Source organism: Pelecanus crispus, chromosome 5, assembly GCF_030463565.1.
Source record: "Pelecanus crispus isolate bPelCri1 chromosome 5, bPelCri1.pri, whole genome shotgun sequence".
Lineage (NCBI taxonomy): Eukaryota > Metazoa > Chordata > Aves > Pelecaniformes > Pelecanidae > Pelecanus > Pelecanus crispus.
In genome coordinates this window covers 50,241,409-50,261,873 of record NC_134647.1, presented here as the reverse complement: position 1 = coordinate 50,261,873, position 20,465 = coordinate 50,241,409, and the positions used below count along the sequence as shown (strand labels likewise).

General features: G+C 38.0%; 1 protein-coding gene across 1 annotated transcript in view; it reads left to right on the top strand.

Annotated features, from left to right (window-relative positions):
* HMCN1 (hemicentin 1) overlaps positions 1-20,465 on the top strand; it is a 213,424-nt gene that overhangs the window by 150,569 nt on the left and 42,390 nt on the right. The window contains exons 51-69 of the mRNA XM_075710119.1: positions 969-1,082; positions 2,495-2,640; positions 4,643-4,793; positions 5,530-5,733; positions 6,795-6,908; positions 7,871-8,058; positions 8,891-8,987; positions 11,971-12,132; positions 13,213-13,326; positions 13,460-13,662; positions 13,898-13,979; positions 14,110-14,241; positions 14,472-14,621; positions 16,042-16,201; positions 16,778-16,902; positions 18,436-18,619; positions 18,788-18,885; positions 19,294-19,572; positions 20,132-20,322. Coding sequence (XP_075566234.1) covers positions 969-1,082; positions 2,495-2,640; positions 4,643-4,793; positions 5,530-5,733; positions 6,795-6,908; positions 7,871-8,058; positions 8,891-8,987; positions 11,971-12,132; positions 13,213-13,326; positions 13,460-13,662; positions 13,898-13,979; positions 14,110-14,241; positions 14,472-14,621; positions 16,042-16,201; positions 16,778-16,902; positions 18,436-18,619; positions 18,788-18,885; positions 19,294-19,572; positions 20,132-20,322 — 2,894 coding nt within the window. The remainder of the gene's footprint in view (positions 1-968; positions 1,083-2,494; positions 2,641-4,642; positions 4,794-5,529; positions 5,734-6,794; positions 6,909-7,870; positions 8,059-8,890; positions 8,988-11,970; positions 12,133-13,212; positions 13,327-13,459; positions 13,663-13,897; positions 13,980-14,109; positions 14,242-14,471; positions 14,622-16,041; positions 16,202-16,777; positions 16,903-18,435; positions 18,620-18,787; positions 18,886-19,293; positions 19,573-20,131; positions 20,323-20,465) is intronic.

Sequence of the window (20,465 nt, the reverse complement as noted above, 5' to 3'; positions counted from 1 at the left end):
GGCCGCTCGCTCACTCCCCCTACCCCAATGGGATGGGGGAGAGAATTGGAGGAGTAAGAGTGAGAAACACTCCTGGGCTGAGATAAGAACAGTTTAATAATTGAAATAAAGTAAAATAGTAATGATAATAATAACAATATAATAATGATAATAACAATAATATACAAAGCAAGTGATGCACAATGCAATGCTCACCACCTGCCGACCGATACCCAGACAGTTCCCGAGTAGCGATCGCTGCTCCCCGGCCAACCCCCCCCCAGTTTATATACTGAGCATGACATCATATGGTATGGAATAGCCCTTTGGTCAGTTTGGATCAAGTCTTCTGGCTGTGTCCCCTCCCAGTTTCTTGTGTACCTGGCAGAGCATGGGAAGCTGAAAAGTCCTTGACTAGCATAAGCAGTACTTAGCAACAACTAAAAACATTAGCGTGTTATCAACATTCTTCTCCCACTAAATCCAAAACACAGCACTATGCCTGCTGCTAGGAAGAAAATTAACTCTATCCCAGCCAAAACCAGGACAGGGACTTCTGGGCCTCTTTCATATGAAGTACTGCACTGAAACAGAAAGGCAGTTCAGAGGCTCACATCCACCCCTGTATGTTGAATGGACTCTTTTTGCTTAGTCTTACTGATAATGCCTTTAACTTTTTCTGTGAATGAAGTGCAGAACCCTAAATCATTTTTTCCTATCTAAATATCTTCAAGAAATTTCTTGTACAGAACTACGTTAACAAATTTTCCAAGAATCTGTAAGCAACAGTAGTTGTGATCCAAAGCACTCCTGCAAATTATGCACTAGTTTATTACACAGTATGCATGGTGCTAAGTGATCAGTTTTTCTTGCTCATCTAAGGGCAGAATTTGGACCAAAGGGTTGAAAATATGCTGCAGAAACTATTTAAATAATTGGAAAGCAAGAGCATAACATAGATGGTATTAAAGTATGATGTCTTTTGACAGGTGGTCGAACCCTGCAGATTCTAAATGCACAGGAGGACAACGCTGGAAGATATACCTGTATAGCCACAAATGAGGCTGGAGAAACTTTGAAACACTATGAAGTGAAAGTCTACAGTATGCAAATACTTCCAAATTTTTTAAATTTTTTTTTTGCATTCTTCCATATTTTCCCCTTTGCAGTGTTACCTATCCCAGTGAATACAAGGATTTCTGTTAGTAGCTTTGTTAGCAAACATCTGCATTAGCTGATGGTTTTGCTTGAGGGAAAACACTAGAAAAGTTTGCTGTTGCATCCTTTACAAATGCTGCTGTTGAGCTAAAAATCTTTGTACCACCCAGGGGAGGCATTTAAGAAATGGTGAACTCCAGTTTCTTCTGAAACGCTGTTTTGATAATGATTTTCGAGTGCAGCACAATGGGAGATGTGAGCAGAGAATCTCATGAGCAAAGAAACTGTTTTAGAAAAACTAAAAGGAGGGGAGGGGACCTGTAACATCTAATGGGAAACTTTCTTGAGTAAGGTAAAACAGAAGGACACTATTTTTACATCCTTCCATAAAATACCATATGCACAAAGGCTTTCCTGTTCAAGGCTTCCTGTCAGCACATTGTCCTTTGAGCATCTGTGCCTAATGCTCTATTTTAATGCTCAAACTCTTCATTATAGGCTCAGTCAAGCATGATTTTTCATCTTTTTTTTTTTTTTTTTTTTTTTTTATTTTCTAGTCTAAATTGGAGTTGGTTTGCTCCCTTGCGGTAATTGTGCTGGTTTTTTAATTATACTAAGTCCCTAATAAGGCCCCATTGGGTTCATAATAATGAGAAGATAACAAGAGAGTTCATTATTGAAGTATGGCTATGTAGCAACATAAAGCCCCCCCACCCCCAAATGCCATTGCAACTGTCAGTTATTATGGTACTGTAAGCATTAGGGACAATTTAAAATTTCCCATTGAACAAAGAGTGGAAAATGCTTTGAAAGCATTTAAAATAATTTAAAAGATATTATGAGACCAGGGTCGGGGGTAGCTTAAGAATTTTGCAATGTTCCGTTTTCATTTTGATTCAGAAGGAAACGAGATTTTTGCAACACTGGGATTTCAATGGAATGGAAATGTTGAGCTTTGACCAGCTACTCTGAGTGTGGACTTCAGTTCAAACATATGTTTCTGAGAATATTAGTTTCCAGTAAAATGCTTTTTACTGACTGCAGTACACTGAACTTTATAGAATTCAAGGCAAACACATAATAAAGTACTATAGCTAGGTAAGGCTGTAGTCAGGTTTGCATGTCTGAAACTGTTGAATGGTTTTATATATTTTATATATAATACATATACTAAAAATAGTTTAAAATACATATATATATTTAAAAAAAAAAAAAATTCAGCTATGGGGAAGAGGGAGATTGCACTTTCTTTCCCTGAAGTTGTCATACAGGTTTTCCCTTTGTCCAGTTAATTTTGAAATGCTGCATAAGACAGTAAGTCATGAAAGTACCTCTCACTCACTTTGTTTTTGTGCAGTTCCACCCACCATTAACAAAGGGGATATTTCAGGGATGGGTCTGTCCCCTAAAGAAGTGAAGATCAAAGTAAACCACAGCCTTACCCTGGAGTGTGAAGCTCATGCCATTCCTGCTGCTGCCATCAGCTGGTACAAGGATGGACAGGCCAGTCACAAACTTAATTCCTTCTAATGGGTGGATTTCGTTCAGAAACAACTGCGTATTCACTATCACTATTAATGAACATTCCTGCAGCGTAACAGGCTCACTTGCACTGCTGAAGTCAGCAGGAAGTCATCTTCCCACCATCCTGCTGGCAGGATCACCCCTCATGTATCTTAGGAAGCTTGCTATTGGCCGGACCTCCTCAAATTGACACCCTTGCTTTTTTGTGGGTGCTTGGCAGTGCCACTGAGACATCAATGCTGGAGTTTCCAGGGCCTATCACCGGCCTGTGCTTTAAAGGGGGAGGGTCCTGCCTAGTAGCAGCATCCCATGGTATGACCACATGTCCCTTTGTCATTGTGTAAAGTCCCCAAAGGCCCTGTCATAGAATGGCCCCATGCTTGGTTCCTCTAAGTGGTGCCCTTGCAGAAGTTTCAGAGAGCCTCCCACTTGGTTCTGGCAGAGTCCACAAAGCCACAAAAGCATCTGGATCCTCTGCAAGGAGGAATGAGGTGTGGTTCCTCCCACACACAGTCCTCAGAACAACATCAGTCTGGAGGAGGAGCAGTTTAGAAGGGCAATGCCACTGAATCATACTGATTTGCAGTCTGCTGGGGGCTGGCTATACATAAAAAAGAAATGGTGCAACTCTTCTGTAAGGAAAGAATATAATCTCTTGCTTTAGCTGTGCTTGGTAGTGACTTATGTGGCAAACTGCTGCACCTCTGCAGCTGGACCAGCTCTTCCTGAATTTACTGAGCATGCAGAAACAGCCTGGAGTCACAGGAGAGACTGTCTATACACCCTCCATCTGTTTCGAGCATAAGCTGTAATTCTAAGATCTCCTGCATGTACTGATTGTATTGCCAATGAAAAATGATGTTGGGGGGAGTTCAGAGGTCCCCAAAGCAAGCAGTGGCTGTAAGCAGCTTGCTGCTACTGTCAGAGCAGCAGCTTTTTCTTAGGTTGCACCTGGGTAAATGGCTTTCGCTCACATCCATGGACTAAATTAATTGTTCCCTGCAGGCCAGGAGTTCAGTGCTGACTCCCTAATGTGTTCAGTTTTCATTATTGAGAGATACAGGTTGTTATTAGTGTAGTCTCTACTGTCATGTGTCATGTAAATTCTAGGGATAGTAACATCTAATCCTGTGTATCTCTGCATTGCTGCTGCATCCATTTTATGTTCACAATGTGTCCTTGCTGCGCAGCAGATCCTAGTGGTTGTGTGGCTGTAGGGTGAGTTAGATTGAGTTCATCACCTCATAGAAAACTGATAGTTTTACATGTGTAGATTTTCCATCAGCTCATCATCTTAGCCAGGGTCTTGGTTCAGGGATTGAATCGGCCTGATTTAATCAGATGTCATGAGAGCCCTTGCCTGATGGGGATGGTATTGCTCCTTTCAGAAACAACTTGCAGCTGGGGTTAGAAGTGATGTAAAACCACATTGTCTTGTCTAGGAGACATCCTCTTGTCTAGGCTGGTCTAGGAGACCAGCTACCAAGATCAAAAAGGTGAAGATACAGAGTTTCTGACAACAACAAAAAGAAAACTGTTTCTGGGAACTTGGTGGAGCTTGATCAAGTTTACTCGGGGAGGAAAAGCTTTTAGTCTGAGGGAAAGGAGCAGCAGCAGAGGAGAGCTGGGCTGAATCACCTGTGGCTAAGGCTGCTATCCCAGGAGCACCTGGCTTAGGACTGTGTCCTAAGTGGTGACCCTCTGTAATTTGGTGGCCTAAGCCACTACTTTCTTTGCGTAGATTGAAAGTGGGCCTTGCTGGAAGCATTAACAAAAATTGAAGGATGTTCTGTTGGTAGTGGTACCAAAACAGAGGAAATACCAAAACATGCTCTTACTACCATTATGCTGCCATAAGAAGAATTTTGAAACCACCTGAATTTGACCAAAAGAGAGATGACATCATATTACTTCCACGAATAGGGCTCTTTCTAGTGTATGTTTTGCCAAGTTTTAATTTCCATGTAAAATTACATTGCAGCCACTTAAACAAGGTGATCATGTCATTATCCAAGCTAGTGGCCATACTCTGGAGATTAAGAAGGCTCAAGTATCAGACACCGGTCGTTACACTTGTCTGGCAACCAACATTGCTGGAGAGGATGAATTGGAATTTGATGTAAATATACAAGGTAAACAGAGTTCATGTAATAAAATTCTTCTGGTAGCCTCCTTTTCTAATGTTCTGGGATGTTGGAATTCTTTATAATTTTGTATCCTTACACCTGCTTGGTCTAATCCAATGCTTTTGTGTTTTGTGTGATTTTTACTTCATGTATATTTTACTCATCTTTAAGAAATACAGTATTTGATTATTCTTTATTTCATATTTTGTGACAGTGTGTCTGAAGCCAGTAGAATGACATAGTAACTCTGGTCTTTCTCTGAACTATGTGAAAAAGTTTTAATTTAGCTTAAACTAAGATGTCACATTTTATTTATCTGTACTGAGTAGTACTTAGAGGCCCCAGACGTAAGCATCCTGTTGGCCTATGCAGTGTGTGTAAATCCAAGACAACAGTCATTAGTTGTTTCTGCAAATTTAGACAAAATTAGAATTTAAGTAAAACCAGATAGTTTACTATTTACGTCTTATTGTTGATTAATACCCTCTGTGTTTTGTTGTCAGGTCTTCTTACACTGTTATTTATTAGTCTTCAGAAAATATTCAGTAGATTGCTCAATTGTTCATTCTGATGAAAAGAACTAGGATTTTCCTGTCTAATCTAAATTGGAGAGAGGGGTTAATTTAATACCCTTAATTTTTATTGCTGCTATTTAAAAATTTCAGAATCTTTTCAGTTCTAGACTTTAAAACTAGATATTTCTACTGAAAAATTCTAATCTTTTTCCCCTTCTCGGTTCTAGTTCCTCCTAGTTTCCAAAAGGTTTATAAGGAATGGGAAGCTGGTAACATGGTAGATACAGGAAGAGGTGGAGAAACTAAAGATGTGATTGTCAACAATCCCCTTTCACTGTACTGTGAAACCAATGCAGTTCCTCCTCCAGTTCTTACGTGGTATAAAGATGGCTATCCTCTGAGCTCTGGTGATAAAGTACTAATACTACCAGGTGAGCGTTAAAATGTCAGTCTCTGACCTTAAGAAATGGCGTTAGTGCTAGTATTTGTGTAGCAATAAACTTTTCCCCTTCTAAATACTGCATTAGTGTTCTTTTCAGACTTTCTTGACTGGAAATGTTTTTTTCCAGTCCTTGGATTTAGGCTGTTTCCTTCTTTCATTTAAAAAGTAGTCACTAAAATGGTGTGAATGTGACCATTTAACTTTCATAGGATGTGTTGCAAAATAAGATACAACAATGATACCTTCTCTCTGATGTGTTCCTGATTTATTTCCCTATTAGGTTTTGCTTTGGCAAAATCATAACTGGAGTAGAAGAACCTCTTAACCAGGGGGTGAGGCATGGAAGTAATGTTTCCAGTACGAAACAGCCATGAGCTCTTACTTAACATCATATGGGAAAGGGAGAGAGGTGCTTATAATGCTGAGAGTACAAAAAGGGAGCCTTTCTGTGCAGAGGATGGTTTGGGATGGCATGTGTAAAGAAGGGTAGTGGTGGGGATAATGTCTTCGTGTCTACCTAGTGCTCATCTTTTGGGAGACCAATGACAACCGCTCTCGAAATGTATTCCTAATATGCCCTCTCTTTCTGAAGTTATTTGTGTGGCTATACCTTAAAGGAAGAATAGAGTGAAAAGTAAAAATAGGATGTACCTATAACCTTCAGAAGTTAATTTTTTCAGTTTGCAACAGCTTTATCAGAATATTATGTGCTTATATTTCCTTTTGCCTATTGGTTCTCTGTCACCTTGCTGAGAAATATTTCTGGTTTTGTTTGAAGAATAATGTCTGGCTGCATATTGCTGAAGAACATTATTCCTTTCTGTGGAATTAATTACTCTTTTCTAACATTTCAGTATGAACATTGCTGAATTCCAAGTACCTGCAAGTAGAAAAAGTAGCTAGGAAATAAAAGTCTTTAGTTACTTATAATTCAGAACAAATGCTGACCATTCATAAATTTGCTTGCTCAGGTCTCTAGTGAAATGTGGTGAGGAAATGATGGAAACTGCTTGATGCTGCATTTAAATCTTGAATGCATTTTCCTTCCAGGAGGACGAGTGTTGCAGATTCCACGGGCACAAGCTGAAGATGCCGGGAGATACATGTGTGTGGCAGTAAATGAAGCTGGGGAGGATTCCATTCACTATGATGTCCGCGTGCTCTGTGAGCTTTCCTGCTTTCCTTTTTCTTTTTAATGACAAAAATAGAGTTTTGTGGAAACTAACGAAGCATTATAGTTCAGGTTAACTTAATGTTTTTAAAATTTATGAATTCTGCACATTTGTAAACAATAAAATTAATATGTTTATATAAGGTGCTAGAGTTTTGTAGAAATATACAGAATTGCTTGAAAATAGTGCTCATGTTGTTAGTTCAGTATGTTTTTAGGTTATCATTATAGGAACTCAATTGTGTTATCCCCATCACACTTGACCAGAAAGAATAGTATATGTAGAAATGCAGGTTTTATCTTGGTCTTGTTCCCTATCCAGTTTCCAGTTCAAAATTCTGACCTACTAGACATTTCTCTCTCCTTATTTTGGTTGTCATTTTCTAAAATACCTGCAAAGCTCCCAAAGGTGTAAGGAAATCGATGATTTAGATCAACCACTGGATGCCTGCAGAGTCCATTTGGTATGATCTGTTTACAAACATCGCACAGAAAGCTTTCGTATGCTTCTTGGATTGTCTGTTGATGTACTCAAGGTTTTTGCCTTGGGAAATGCTTGTTTCTTTACCTCTATTTCTGTATCTACAACTGACAACACTAATTTTTTGTTAGGAAGAGAGCCTGCCTTGGAAATCCTCTTTTTTTCTGGCAGCAAAGAACATGATGGACTAGCTGAAAAATGAATTTTCACCTCCTCTTCTCTATGGCTGCTGTGAATAAGCGTACTTCTCCTGCAGTCCTTGAGTTATACTGATTTGTTCCAGCTGAACTACTCTTGGGATTTTATTACCTTTCACTGTATTCACTGAAGATTTCACTACCTTGTTATAAAAACCCAATCTAAAAGATTGGTGAGCAATCTTAAAAAAACCCCAAAAACCAAAAAATCAACCAACAAAAACCACAGGGAGATACTAAGTTGCAGTATTCTTATCATGTTTTTGCTCTTTTGTAGTACCACCATCCATCAGTGGAGGTCATCGCGATCTGCCTGAGGAAGTGACTGTGCTTGTGAACAAGGTCGCGGTGATGGACTGTGTCGCAAGTGGCAGCCCTTCTCCAAGTATTACCTGGCAAAAGGATGGCCACCTCCTAGCAGAAGATGACAAACACATGTTTTTGTCCAATGGAAGGAGGTTACAGGTAGCTCTTAGTGAATAACCAATTTTTAGCATTGCAAACACAAGCTGCTTATGGAGACAAAACTATTTAGGTTGGCTGAGTATGAGATCCTGATTTTTCTTTTTTTTTCCTACAAGGTGCTGCAAACCTAAGGAGTTTTTGCCCCTTGTCCCTGTCCCTCAGCTGCTTCTTCCTAATCCTGTGTAGTTCCCTCAGTTGTGCTTACCCAACTGTTTGCGGGGTCATGCTGTGAGCTGCATCAGTGAAAGCACTTGGTTTAAAATAATGTTGATTTTTGTGGAGAACAACTTGTTGTTGTCAATTTTGTCCAAGTTTCCCTAACAGAATTTAATTGCAAAATGTACTTTTTTTTTTTAATTTAAAGAAAACAGTAAATTCTGAAGAATGTGCCCCCCCATCAATAGATGATACTGGATGAAACTGTTAAAACAGATAGAGCGCTGAGCTTAATTCTGTCCATTTTCATAGCATGATCTAAGAATACAATAAAATATAAAAACCATATAGAACATTAAGATTTTTATTTCAAATCTTTTGTGAATAGTTGTTTTATTATTGAATTTGAATGAATTTAGTGTGAAAGATACGATGTTGACTCTTCTGGAGGTTTGAGATGCATTCTGAAAGGAGTAGCATCAGTGGAAGTTTCTCGGATTGGCTTCTTCATAACACTGCAAAGGCATTAGCAAAAAACTAAATCAAACCAAAAAAACCCTGCAGACTTGCAGGCCTCGAAGACCTTGGGGTCTTTGGGGAGACACCAAGACTTGATGCTTTAACAGTAAGTTGTCTTATGTATTAGCTCAATAACAATTTTGTTTCTTTTTCTTAGATTTTGAATTCCCAAATAACAGATACTGGGAGGTACGTCTGCATTGTGGAGAACATAGCTGGAAGTGCCAAAAAGTATTTTAACCTAAATGTTCATGGTAAATGCCATAATCCATAATTTTCTGGTTGTCGTCTTTCAAATGTTAGTTTAGCTTGAATGTGTTAATTTTAGCAGAGTGCTTAGGCACGTACTTAGCTTTATGCATGTAAGTTGTCTTATTGGGTATAATGGAGATTCTGACGTGCTAGAAATCAAATATAAGTTTGAAGTACCTCGGCAAAACATAGCTTGTGATAGCCCATGGCTTCAGTTCTTTATATGTATTCCATGTATGTGGAAATTATTATTGAGGGAGCCTTGTGTAGTCGCTATGCATGATAGACTGCGTAGGTGTTGCTAAGCCCTGAAATTATTAATTACAAACTGATAACAGAGATGGCTTTGTAAAAACTTACTTTTTTAAAATTTCTCCTTTAAGATTCCTTTCTGTTCTTTTGTTGTTGTATTTGACTTAGAATAGGATTAAAATAATTTTGGGCCTTTGGTATCACAGGTCTAAAACAAATACAATCAAGAAATTAAGACGTTTTCCATTATTTTAAAAAACAGTCACTCCACCACCTTCCTTTACCTCTCCTGATAGCTTCAGAAAATCAGGATATCTCTAATAAACATTTCAGAGTTAAGGTTAACTTCTTTTATTTCTGCCCACTCTTCCTCCCAGTGCTTTCAGCTTTCTGTTCTGAATTGAAGATCAAATAAGCATTACTCCCACAAAATCATCTGCACAATTACATGTTAAAAGCTACCAAGGAATACTGGCAGCTACATCTTTATCTGCTTTCACAGTATGATTTGGAGACTTATATCACAGTCTTCTACATATGATTAGTATCCTTTTTCACATCCTTGTTAGCTAGCTAATTTTCTGCATTACATACTGGGAAGAAGACAAGTGCTGTCTTCTTTCTCTCACTTAAATACAGTACCAGCATCCAATGAATTTGATGATTCAGGTTATTACATACAGAAGAAATAAGTTTTTTTTCTCATTCACACATGAAGCAAATTTACATACTAAATGAAACAAACTTATAGTGCCTTTTTCTACTCAGTAATATAATTAGCCAAAACCAGTGTTGTCATGGGAAGAATTTGCCCCAGAGTCATTCTCTGAGAAGTTATTTTCTTTCAGTGGAGTCTCTCCAGATTTCCTCATGTTTGAGTTTTGTTTTAAAATCAAAACATTTTGCTTTTCTTGACATTTCTGTTTTAACTTAAACTTCTTGTCTTTAAAATATTTGGTTATAATGACTATAGTTTAATACTATTATTTTAAAAGAAATATTTGCATGAAGCTTCAATTCTAGCTCAACACTATTACCAATTGAGGTCTATTAATCTCTGAATGCAGTTTCATTTGAAAAATTAGACTGTAGATGTTCAGCAAAGGACCACCCAGGGTGAAGTGCTGATGAAAATGCATTATCACTAAGCAGCATGATCTTTGTTTTGTCAGTGTCAAAAAAGGTTATTTTCCAGTATTTTTGTATGTTTCTAATGCAACTGCTTTCATAAATGTAAATAAAATATTAAACATGGTGCTCTTTAAGGTAACAAATTAACTTTTTGTCTCAAAGGTAAGTAATAAAACTAAAATAAAACATTCTAAAACATTGAAAATAAGCATCCAGTTTTAAAATCTCAACCTCTAACATTAATATGTAATAAATAGGTAATTTTCACACTGAATACTAAAATTGAGCCCCTTACCACATCTGTATGCAGATTACCTGTTGTACATTTGTGAGTGGTTTGCACACACCATGAAGGTTGAAGAATTTGAAATGTACCGTTTATATAGTTTAAGCAAAGTTCATTAAAAGATAGCTCAGATTTGGCCCTGTATATTTAATTGCCCACTCTCTTGCACTGCCAATAATCACATCTGTGGGAAAGTAACTGTAAAAGTAAATAAATATAAATAACTATAAAATGTCATCAGATCAGAATTCTCCATTTATTCCAGTGAACCATTTTACACTCATTATCAGGGAAGTAACCTTCAGTTATTCCAAGTTGAAAAATATGGACTGAATTCACCCATTTACATTGACTCCTCTTGGTTCTGCAGTGCCACAGAGGAGCAATAAACTTGGCTTAATGACTGCTTTGTGTCATTCAAGTGACAGAAAGCAGCTGGAGTATTTCTGGTGGATATGGTCCAAAATAACATTTCTGTCTTTGAAGAAGAGGATTCCATGTGTTCTTTGGAATGATTTTTCCACCCAGCAGAGCCAAGAACATGCTTTTGCTTTCCTCTTAAGTGTTTTATATATCCACACTGCAAAAACATGGAAACTAAAACTTGGGGTTTATTAAAAGGAAGAGATTTACAGTTATTTCATTTTAAATAGTTCTTGTAGAAAGGTCAAATGTCAAAATATTCTTGTATTTAAAAATACTGGGACTTGTAAGCTTAAAAACGCACCCCTTAGAGCAATGCTTGTGTGCCAGAATTTTAAACTGCTTAGCTCACTATTAAGCAACAGGTTTGTCTGGTTAACAAAAGAACTCTGAACTGTATCAGAAAGAATCATTTTTTGCTTCTCTATAGAGAAAATGGACTATTTCAGAAAGAATAAGAGCAATACAATATCAGGAAGAAATGATACTTAGTCATGCTACATTTCCTGACAAGGTAAATTTAATCTGTCCTGCTTTACATAGCATGTGTCCTATGAGTACAGCAGTTTAAAATTGATAATGCATTAGTCAGGAACTGCAGGATCTCTTATAGGTTAATTAGCTTTCCCAAATCTCAAGCACAGAAGCACTGCAGATGAAATCACTGAAATTTTTGTGAATTATAGGAACAGGAATGACCATTAGATTGGCTTCAGTCATATTTCCAGATACATTGAAAAAGCAGTGGATCCATTCATAGGATGTGAAACATTTTTACAACTTGACCCTTCTGCAAAACTCAGCAGTTCAGCTTTATTTTAGTAAATCAAGATCTTGTGGAATATTTTTTGCTGGTGCTATAATAGATACTAGTATTGTATTTCTCTCTGCAGTTCCTCCAAGTGTTGTTGGTACTAATCCTGAGAATTTGACTGTGGTGCTGAATAATTTCATCTCTCTGACTTGTGAGGTCACTGGCTTTCCACCTCCTGATCTCAGCTGGCTCAAGAATGGAAAACCTATCAGTTCAAATACCAACACTTTTATTGTGCCTGGTGAGGAATCTCAGCTATTTCTACAGTCTTTGGACTCAACTTCTGTCTGTTTTGTCTTGATAAGTGTGATGGCCATTATTTATGAAGCCAGTATATTCTTAGTATTGCTCCAGTGAGTAGACAAGACATTTGACCTACTGTGTTTAATAATTTCTTGGCTGTTGGGTGGGTTCACTTTTAAAGAAAACTAGCTCAGACTGAAAGCACTGAAATAAACTGTGTGGAAAAGACTAGAGGGCAAGTCACGAAACAGAGGCGCTCTGATACAGGTGTTGATTAAAGTTGAGTCACTTTGACTCACCTTTCAAAGAAATGATCAGAAATTGTGACGGAGGCTAAGTCAAATTCTGCTGGTTTGGATGACAAAAAGTAAAAACCTTCCCACTGACTGCAGTGAGAAACTGGATTAACCCTGCTGAACTCTCAAGAAGAAATCCTTGTATTTGAAGGTCATCATAACCATTCAAAGCTCCTCACTCACTAAGGTCCCTGACTGTCTGTGTCATTTCTGCTCCTGCTGTTTATTTTCAGCCCAGGGTATCAACTGCAGATCAATTGCTGTGATGCTCAGTCTTGTCTTGCTGGTATTATGTGACTGGGGGCTGTGTTACAGCATAGACTAAAGCACAGACATGGAAATTGCTTAATGGCAGTAGAGGTGCCTGTGCAGATTTGTAATGTAGGTACAGGCAGTAAGTAGCTTCACAAATAGAGACAGGTGAGGCTGGGGAATAAAGAATGGGATAGTGACAGAGTTAAGTGACAAGGGCGTAGTTATGTTAGGAGACAGCAGTTAGCAGCTACGAAAGAAACGGGTCTAAAAGGAATATTTGTGGTCCAAACTTATAATTAACAGCACTAATGAAATTTACGCCAAAATTTTAGTTCTCTTGGCTGGATTTTTTTTTTTTTTTTTTTTAAGGATTAATGAACCTTAAAAAGCAATGGCAGTGCAGTACTTTTTTGAATCTGAGGTTAATTTAGTGCCTGTGCTCAGTCTGGACCTGCAATTTTGAAATAGCATTTGAGATTGATACAATAACCACAGCATAAATCTCAAGCCTCCTGTCTTTACCTCAGGTGCTCGTACTCTGCAGATTCCACGAGCCAAACTACCAGATGATGGTGAATATACTTGTATTGCCAGAAACCAAGCTGGGGAAAGTCAGAAGAAGAGTTTCCTAACGGTTCTTGGTTTGTTTTTTTACTATTTTCTGAAATAATACCTATTGCTTTGAAAATGCAGTATTTTGTATTTATTTTTATTAGGTTGTTTTCTGCCCTCTCACAAAATAAAGGCAGAAATAATTCTGAGCTTCTTCTACAGTGCCCCCAAGCATCAAAGACCATAGTGGAACCTCACTGACAGTGCTGAACGTGAGAGTGGGCACCCCAGTGATGTTAGAGTGTGAATCTAATGCTATTCCACCACCAGTCATCACCTGGTACAAGAACAGGCGCATAATTTCAGAGTCTGCAAATATGGAGATCTTAGCAGATGGGCAAACTTTACAAATCAAGGGTGCAGAGGTAGGCCAGGCTTGTGGGATGCTGCATTTGCCACTACTCTGCTACTGTTAAGCAATTATTATGCTCTTTATTGGTGTATTCTGCTAGCTGTACGTAAGAGATTTATTTGCTGGAGGCCTTTCATTCTGTGAAAAGGCCCTAGAGTTGGCAGAGGCAAAAGCTGTTAATATCTCTGAACCGTAGCATTAAAATGTGACTTCATAATAAGTTTTTTTTAAATTTATTTTTATTTTAGGTTTCTGACACTGGCCAATATGTGTGCAAAGCCATAAATATTGCAGGGCAAGATGATAAAAATTTCCATCTTAATGTTTATGGTGAGCATACTCTGCATGATCTGCAGTAGTTATTAGAATACCATTGGAATTGTAGAGTAGAAAATTCAAAATCAGTTTACAAAAATATTTGCTAACCATACCATTCTTATTGCTTCCATTCAATTTATAGTGCCACCAAATATAGAAGGCCTGGAACAAGAGTCAATCAATGAAACTATCAGTAATCCTGTTACTTTCGTGTGTGATGCTAATGGAATTCCTCCACCAACATTAGCGTGGTTTAAGAATGGAAAACCAATAGGTAACATTCTCTCATGCTCTTTTCTCCTGTTTTTTCCACCTTTGGGACACCACTGTGCTATTTGCTGTCTATTTTTTGATTCTTCTTCATCTGTCTCTGGACAGACTCTTATGTTAACTGATTGGAATCTTTGTTTTGTTTTCTTCTGAAATTTTGATGCAAAAATTTCTCAAGGTGTGTTTGCTCTCTGTGGCCTGGTTTGGAATGACTACTTGTTTACATACTTTCAGAAAAGTTCGATTCTCATGAAGTCCATATTTTATCTGGTGGAAGCAAGCTCCAGATTGCTCGCTCTCAGCTTCTAGACAGTGGGACCTACACGTGTATTGCCTCAAATACAGAGGGAAAAGCTCAGAAAAGTTACGTGCTTTCCATTCAAGGTAAGGCATGAGAGGGCAGTGAGCAGAACTGGTTAATAATTGGTTGAGTATGACACTGTGTCTGTACTAGAGACACTGAGATAACATAAACACGTAGAGAAGTGGAGAATTTGCACCATTATTTCTGTCATCTGCAAACAGTGGGGAAAAACAGTTAGAGGATTATATACTGTTAGTCAGAAATTTGCATCAAAAAGAATATTCTTAACCTCTGATTGTAGGAGAACTTGAAAGCAATCAGGAAGGCTGTGTGTTTGCTGCTGATCACATCCTTCCTCCTGCTGAACACTGAAGCTACATTGGTTGATTGAGTGTGGAGCACCACACATATGTAGATTCAGAAGCAGTGATACCTGTTGCCTTTTAGCTGTAGCAAATAGGAGGAGTTAGCGAAGAATTGGCTGGCAGAATTTCCTTACATTTTTTTCCCCCCACGGCTCAAATGAGAAACCCTTATTTGTTATGGAATTGTCTCCTGCCTTGCTGCACATCACCCTCACGCTGCAACTATCTCTGTTTTTCTCTGTTCCTGATGACTTATGCCCATTAATTGTGCCAGTTCCCTCCCATGTCCAATTACACGCCTGTTGTGTAGCATCTCCAGCTTTCTGCCATTGTACCTTCCCATGCTGGCAATTGCTGGTTGAGGAAGACGAGGCAGCATCAGCTGTGAGCTGAGTGTGCTGGCACACCCATGTGTAACAGCTGGCCATCAGCAGGCTGAACAGAACTAGTAACTGCTCGTCATAGCGATTGTTCTTCGGGGGGTGCTGATTTTTATGTGTGTCCTTGCCTGCCTGCCAGTTTTTCCCCAAGTTTAGGAATTGAATATCAAGCTGATTGTTTGATCAAATGTGACTGAAATTGCTTGAAATGCTCAAAACCTACTAGTGGGACTGACAGTCTTGACTTGATGGATAACATGACCATCATCCTTGTTCTTTAGGAGAACAGGCTAAAAATGGCTACTGGTTAGGATGAAATAAATGTATGTCTGTTAACAGGAATATGATGGTCATGATGCAATAGAACATTTGGCTGGGCAGTAAGCACATGCTCAAGAGTTAAACAGGCATGTAATTGTTGCAGTGCATTGTGATGTTTAATGAAATGGGATTTTGTCATAATGTTATTGTACATGTTAGCATTGTTTGAGCAGATAACTGTAGGTATTAAATATAATGGCAAAGATACTTGTTTTTTATAATTTTGTAAATTAGGTGTTTTAAGAAATTTTTAAAGTGACTTTGAATTTATCTTTGCAGAACCCCCTCTAGAAATAATATAATCATATACTTTCTAAACTAGATTTGAACGGAGGTACTGCTAGTAGTCAGGAGCTACTGCAGTGTAACTTTTTATAGTTTAGATTATGTTTCTTGTTGATGAATCTTCTCTTCTCTCCATCCTGCATTTCCAGTTCCTCCTAATATTGTTGGCTCTGAAATGCCTAGTGAGGTCAGTGTCCTCCTAGGAGAAAGCATCCAGCTTGTCTGCAATGCCAGTGGAGTGCCCAAACCTGTTATGCAATGGATTAAAGATGGAAAAACAGTTGCCAGTGATGACTTACAAAGAATAAGGCAAGCAAAAATACACAGACACTGTGTTCTCCTATTGTATAATTTTAAACCTCAGAGGGCCCTAAAGAGAGACCATAAAAGAGGGCCCTAAGGACGGAGTGTAAAGAGGGCCTGAGTCTTAGCCCAGCCAGGTTAAGAACATTGTCTCCCTCTTTAGCTTCTGTAAATCTAATATACTTTGTAACTACTTTGATTGGTTGGGGTTTTTTTAATTTTTTTTTTTCATACAGAGATAAGCATATAATATCTATTTATTTCTCAGTTAATAAGTTCCATTAAGTTCCTTTGGAGGGGAAAGATCTGAGACATGGAAACATTTTACTCTTGATGCTTTTCCTTATGGGTTCTTCAAAAGCTGGTTGGAATTGAATCCTAATACAAGGTTAAACAGGACATCTCTAGGAAAAACTTCTTAGACTATCTCTAATAATATTATTTTGCAGAAAACAGTAGTTCTCTCACTGAATTGCTAAGATGATAGAGGTAGTTGATTTAAATGTACAAAACTGACTGTTTATTTGTCAGGTCATAGGAATAAGTAAACAAACTCACTGTGTTTTATGACCTTCCTTGTAGAGTAACTCCAGATGGCAGCACATTAAACATTTTCAGAGCACTCAGTTCTGATACAGGAAAATACACTTGTGTGGCTACTAATCCTGCAGGAGAGGAAGACCGAATTTTCAACTTGAATGTATATGGTGAGTTTTCACAGATGTGAAACTGAAGTCTGGTCCATAGTCCTATCTTTGTAAGCACTCCCAAGAGAGGGCCAAGAAATGAATGCCTGTCTTCAGGGGAATACTACATGCATGTGTTTCCAATTTCATGTACTGTAGATATCACACTATATTACACAGGATGTTTTGTCAATGACAAAACAACTGAAATCACTGGTAAATGTGTTTTGGGATAAACAGAAATTAATTCCTTTGGTGTATTTCATAATAGAGGAATTCTGCTTGAGGTGATTTTTTTTTTTTTTTTTCTTGCAGAGAAAGATACACTTGGGTCTGATTTACTGTGATACTGCTTTTTTGTTGTATTAGTTTATCTTCTCTAATTCCAATCAAAGTACATAGCTAAAACCAGAGTAGCATGGTAGGGTACTAATAGTTAAAGGTCTGCAGAGTTTAAAAGAAAAACGGTAGAGTTTTGGATTAAATTCTTCTCTTGCACAGTTTGACCTACAGAAGATAGCGAGTACAACTCTTCTTTAGCAGTGTAGAGAGTGGACATTTTAATTTGTGAAAAATGTGTTTGTGAAGTACAATGACTAGTGTGAAAGAGTAAAGAGTGAAGAGTTCCACATATGCAGCATTTCACAGTGGTATGAATGTCTGTCTCCGTTATACAGAGACTCAGAATCAATCGAAATACGAGTGTGAACAGCGTAGCAAGAGATGACCTTTGATATAATAAACAACAATACTGAGTGACCACATCAGATCTTGGGATAGAATGGCACTGTACAACAGTGGAGACTTTTTTGGACAACTTGTATTGGTTGAGATTCAAGCAATAACCAACTTAAGTGGTCTTATCTATGCAACTGTCATGGTGCATGATGGGATCTTAAGTCAGCTTGGAGCTGCATGTGGCTGGGCCTTCTTTATATAGCGAGTCCCCTTTTGCCCGCAAGACCAGGGATTTCAAACTAACACATAAAGCCAAAAAGCCCCAAAAGCAGTTCTGTTAGAATAATCAGCCAGAATACGTAACTAGGCATCTTGAAATTTTCTGTATTTAAAAATTGAGTCAGCATATACATTTAGAAGTTAATAAACTAACTTGTCTCTTCCATGATTCTAGCTTTCCCTTTATTTAAGATTTATTTAAGTAGGTAAGTTTGAGTGGCAGCAAACTGCCAAGTCCCATCTGGCCCTTAAGCGGTTCAGACCATCCCCTATAAGGCTTGACCACTTGCTCTTTCCTGCATTGTCATTCTCTCCCCATGAGCTTCAGGCTCTGAGCTCCCTCTTTTTTGCCACAGCCTGACAAATCAAAGAGATCATTCTACTGTCATTCTAAAGTGCATCTGATTTTAAATATGTAAATGGTTATTTATTAGTGCTCAATATTATTGTTAGAGGATTTACCGTTAAAAAAATGGGGATCTTCTCATTGAATTGCCTATGAGGCATTAGGTGCAGGATTTACTGCAAGGTAACACATGTGGAATGATTTTAAGAGCCAGTTTTAATGTCTTCCTTTTCAACATTTACAAAATGTAGTTCCTCCAACGATAGCCAATAATAAAGATGAACCAGAGGACCTCACTGCCCTTTTGGACACCTCCCTAAATATTGAATGTACTGCTACTGGAACCCCCCTACCACAAATAAACTGGCTAAAGAATGGCCTTCCTCTGTCTGTCTCCTCCCAAATCAGGTTGCTGTCAGCTGGGCAAATTCTCAGGTTGGTTTTCATCTATTTTAATTAGCTGAGTTTTATTTGTTCTCTTTTGCTGTATCAGCATAATTCTGCTAGTATTTTTGGAAGCAAGAATAAAATTTGATCCAAACCATGCCATAATAAAGATAATGTATTCCAATTACAGCTCGCTTAAAATGATTTTCTCTTTAGACTTGCCCGAGTGCAGATATCTGATACTGGTGTGTACACTTGTGTAGCATCTAACAGGGCTGGAGTGGACAACAAACATTACAACCTTCAAGTTTTTGGTGAGTTCCTCTGAAATACTTTATGCAAAGAATCTTACTTCTTAATTTCTTAAACCTAATATTCAGTTTTCTTTCTCACCAACGCAAAGGTGCAGACAGCCACAAGTATATGTTAAGTAGGTAATCATTAGGGAAACATTAACTTTTTGATGTGGGTTTTTTTTTTTTAATGGAAAGTGTTTTAACCCTAGAAGAGTCGTTAGCTGAATTAGCACCCATAATGTGTCACAAGTTTTTTTTTAGAAAGAATAATAATTATATATATAATTTCTAAGTGAATTTTAACACATGCTAAACATGAATGTAAGTGGGGAAATGCAAAAGGGTAGCTGCATTCCAACTTTTTTATATTCAGAATTAACATCTGGGTTGTACTCTGTATGAATCGGATCTTTTGTTTCTTGGCAGTACCACCAAGCTTGGATAACGCAGGAGGAACAGAGGATGTGACTGTAGTAAAAGGCGGTTCAGCTTTGATGAAGTGTCTTACTGATGGCACTCCTGCCCCCACTATGTCCTGGTTTAAAAACGGACATCCTTTAAGCCTCCGAGCTCACCTGATGTCAAGTAACCAAGGAATGGTCCTTCATTTTGTAAAAGCAGAGATTGGTGACACAGGCAAATACACTTGTGTCGCATCCAATGAAGCTGGAGATACCAGCAAGCACTTTTCCCTAAAAGTGCTGGGTAAGTGTTAACCTTTCAGTTGAACAAAATGCGAGCAGTAAATGAGTATCTACTCAGGACAATAATTTAAAAAAATCTCTAGGGATAAGGAGTATTTTCAAGAAACATTTACTGTGATAAATGAGATAAATAAGGAAATGGAAGATAACTAAAGATGTGTGAATGTGTAATATAGTATATATTTTTTCCCAATGTTTCCCGAGTACTGAAATGTGCTATAATTAATAGTAAACTAATTTACAAAGTAATTTGGTTTAAATTAATAATTTCAGTTAGTAGAAACTCAGCTTAACGGAATGATAGCGCAGCTGAAGGTACAACAGCTAAAGGGCTAATATGTATATTCACTGATATTATATAATATATTTTACCTGGGATTATGAAAACATTTTCTATCTAATAATTCCAACTCATAAAATATGCAAATTAATAGACAGAGGCATGACACAGAAGTAATACTGACGTAGACTAATTCTACAAACTCTAACCACAAGACTGTGTGTCAGGTTTTATAGGCTCTTTGAGTCAATAAAGAACTCAAATGTTTTTCCTTCCGCAGAGCCGCCTCACATCAATGGCTCAGATCAACCAGAAGAGCTTTCTGTTGTCGTTAACAACCCTCTTGAACTTCCCTGCATCTCTTCTGGCATTCCAGTCCCCAAAATCTCATGGATGAAGGATGGGCGTCCGCTTCTGCAGAATGATAATGTTCATGTCCTAAGAGAAGTCCTTAGAATAACCAGTGCTCAGGTAAAGTATTTGTTTCAAAATAGACTCAGTTTTGCAAACCCTAGAGGAGTGCACAGGACTGCCTGCTATTAGGACCATCCTAAGAGATGTCCTAAAAATCCTCTATAAAATCCATCCACCTGCACTTGCGGCTGGAGAATATA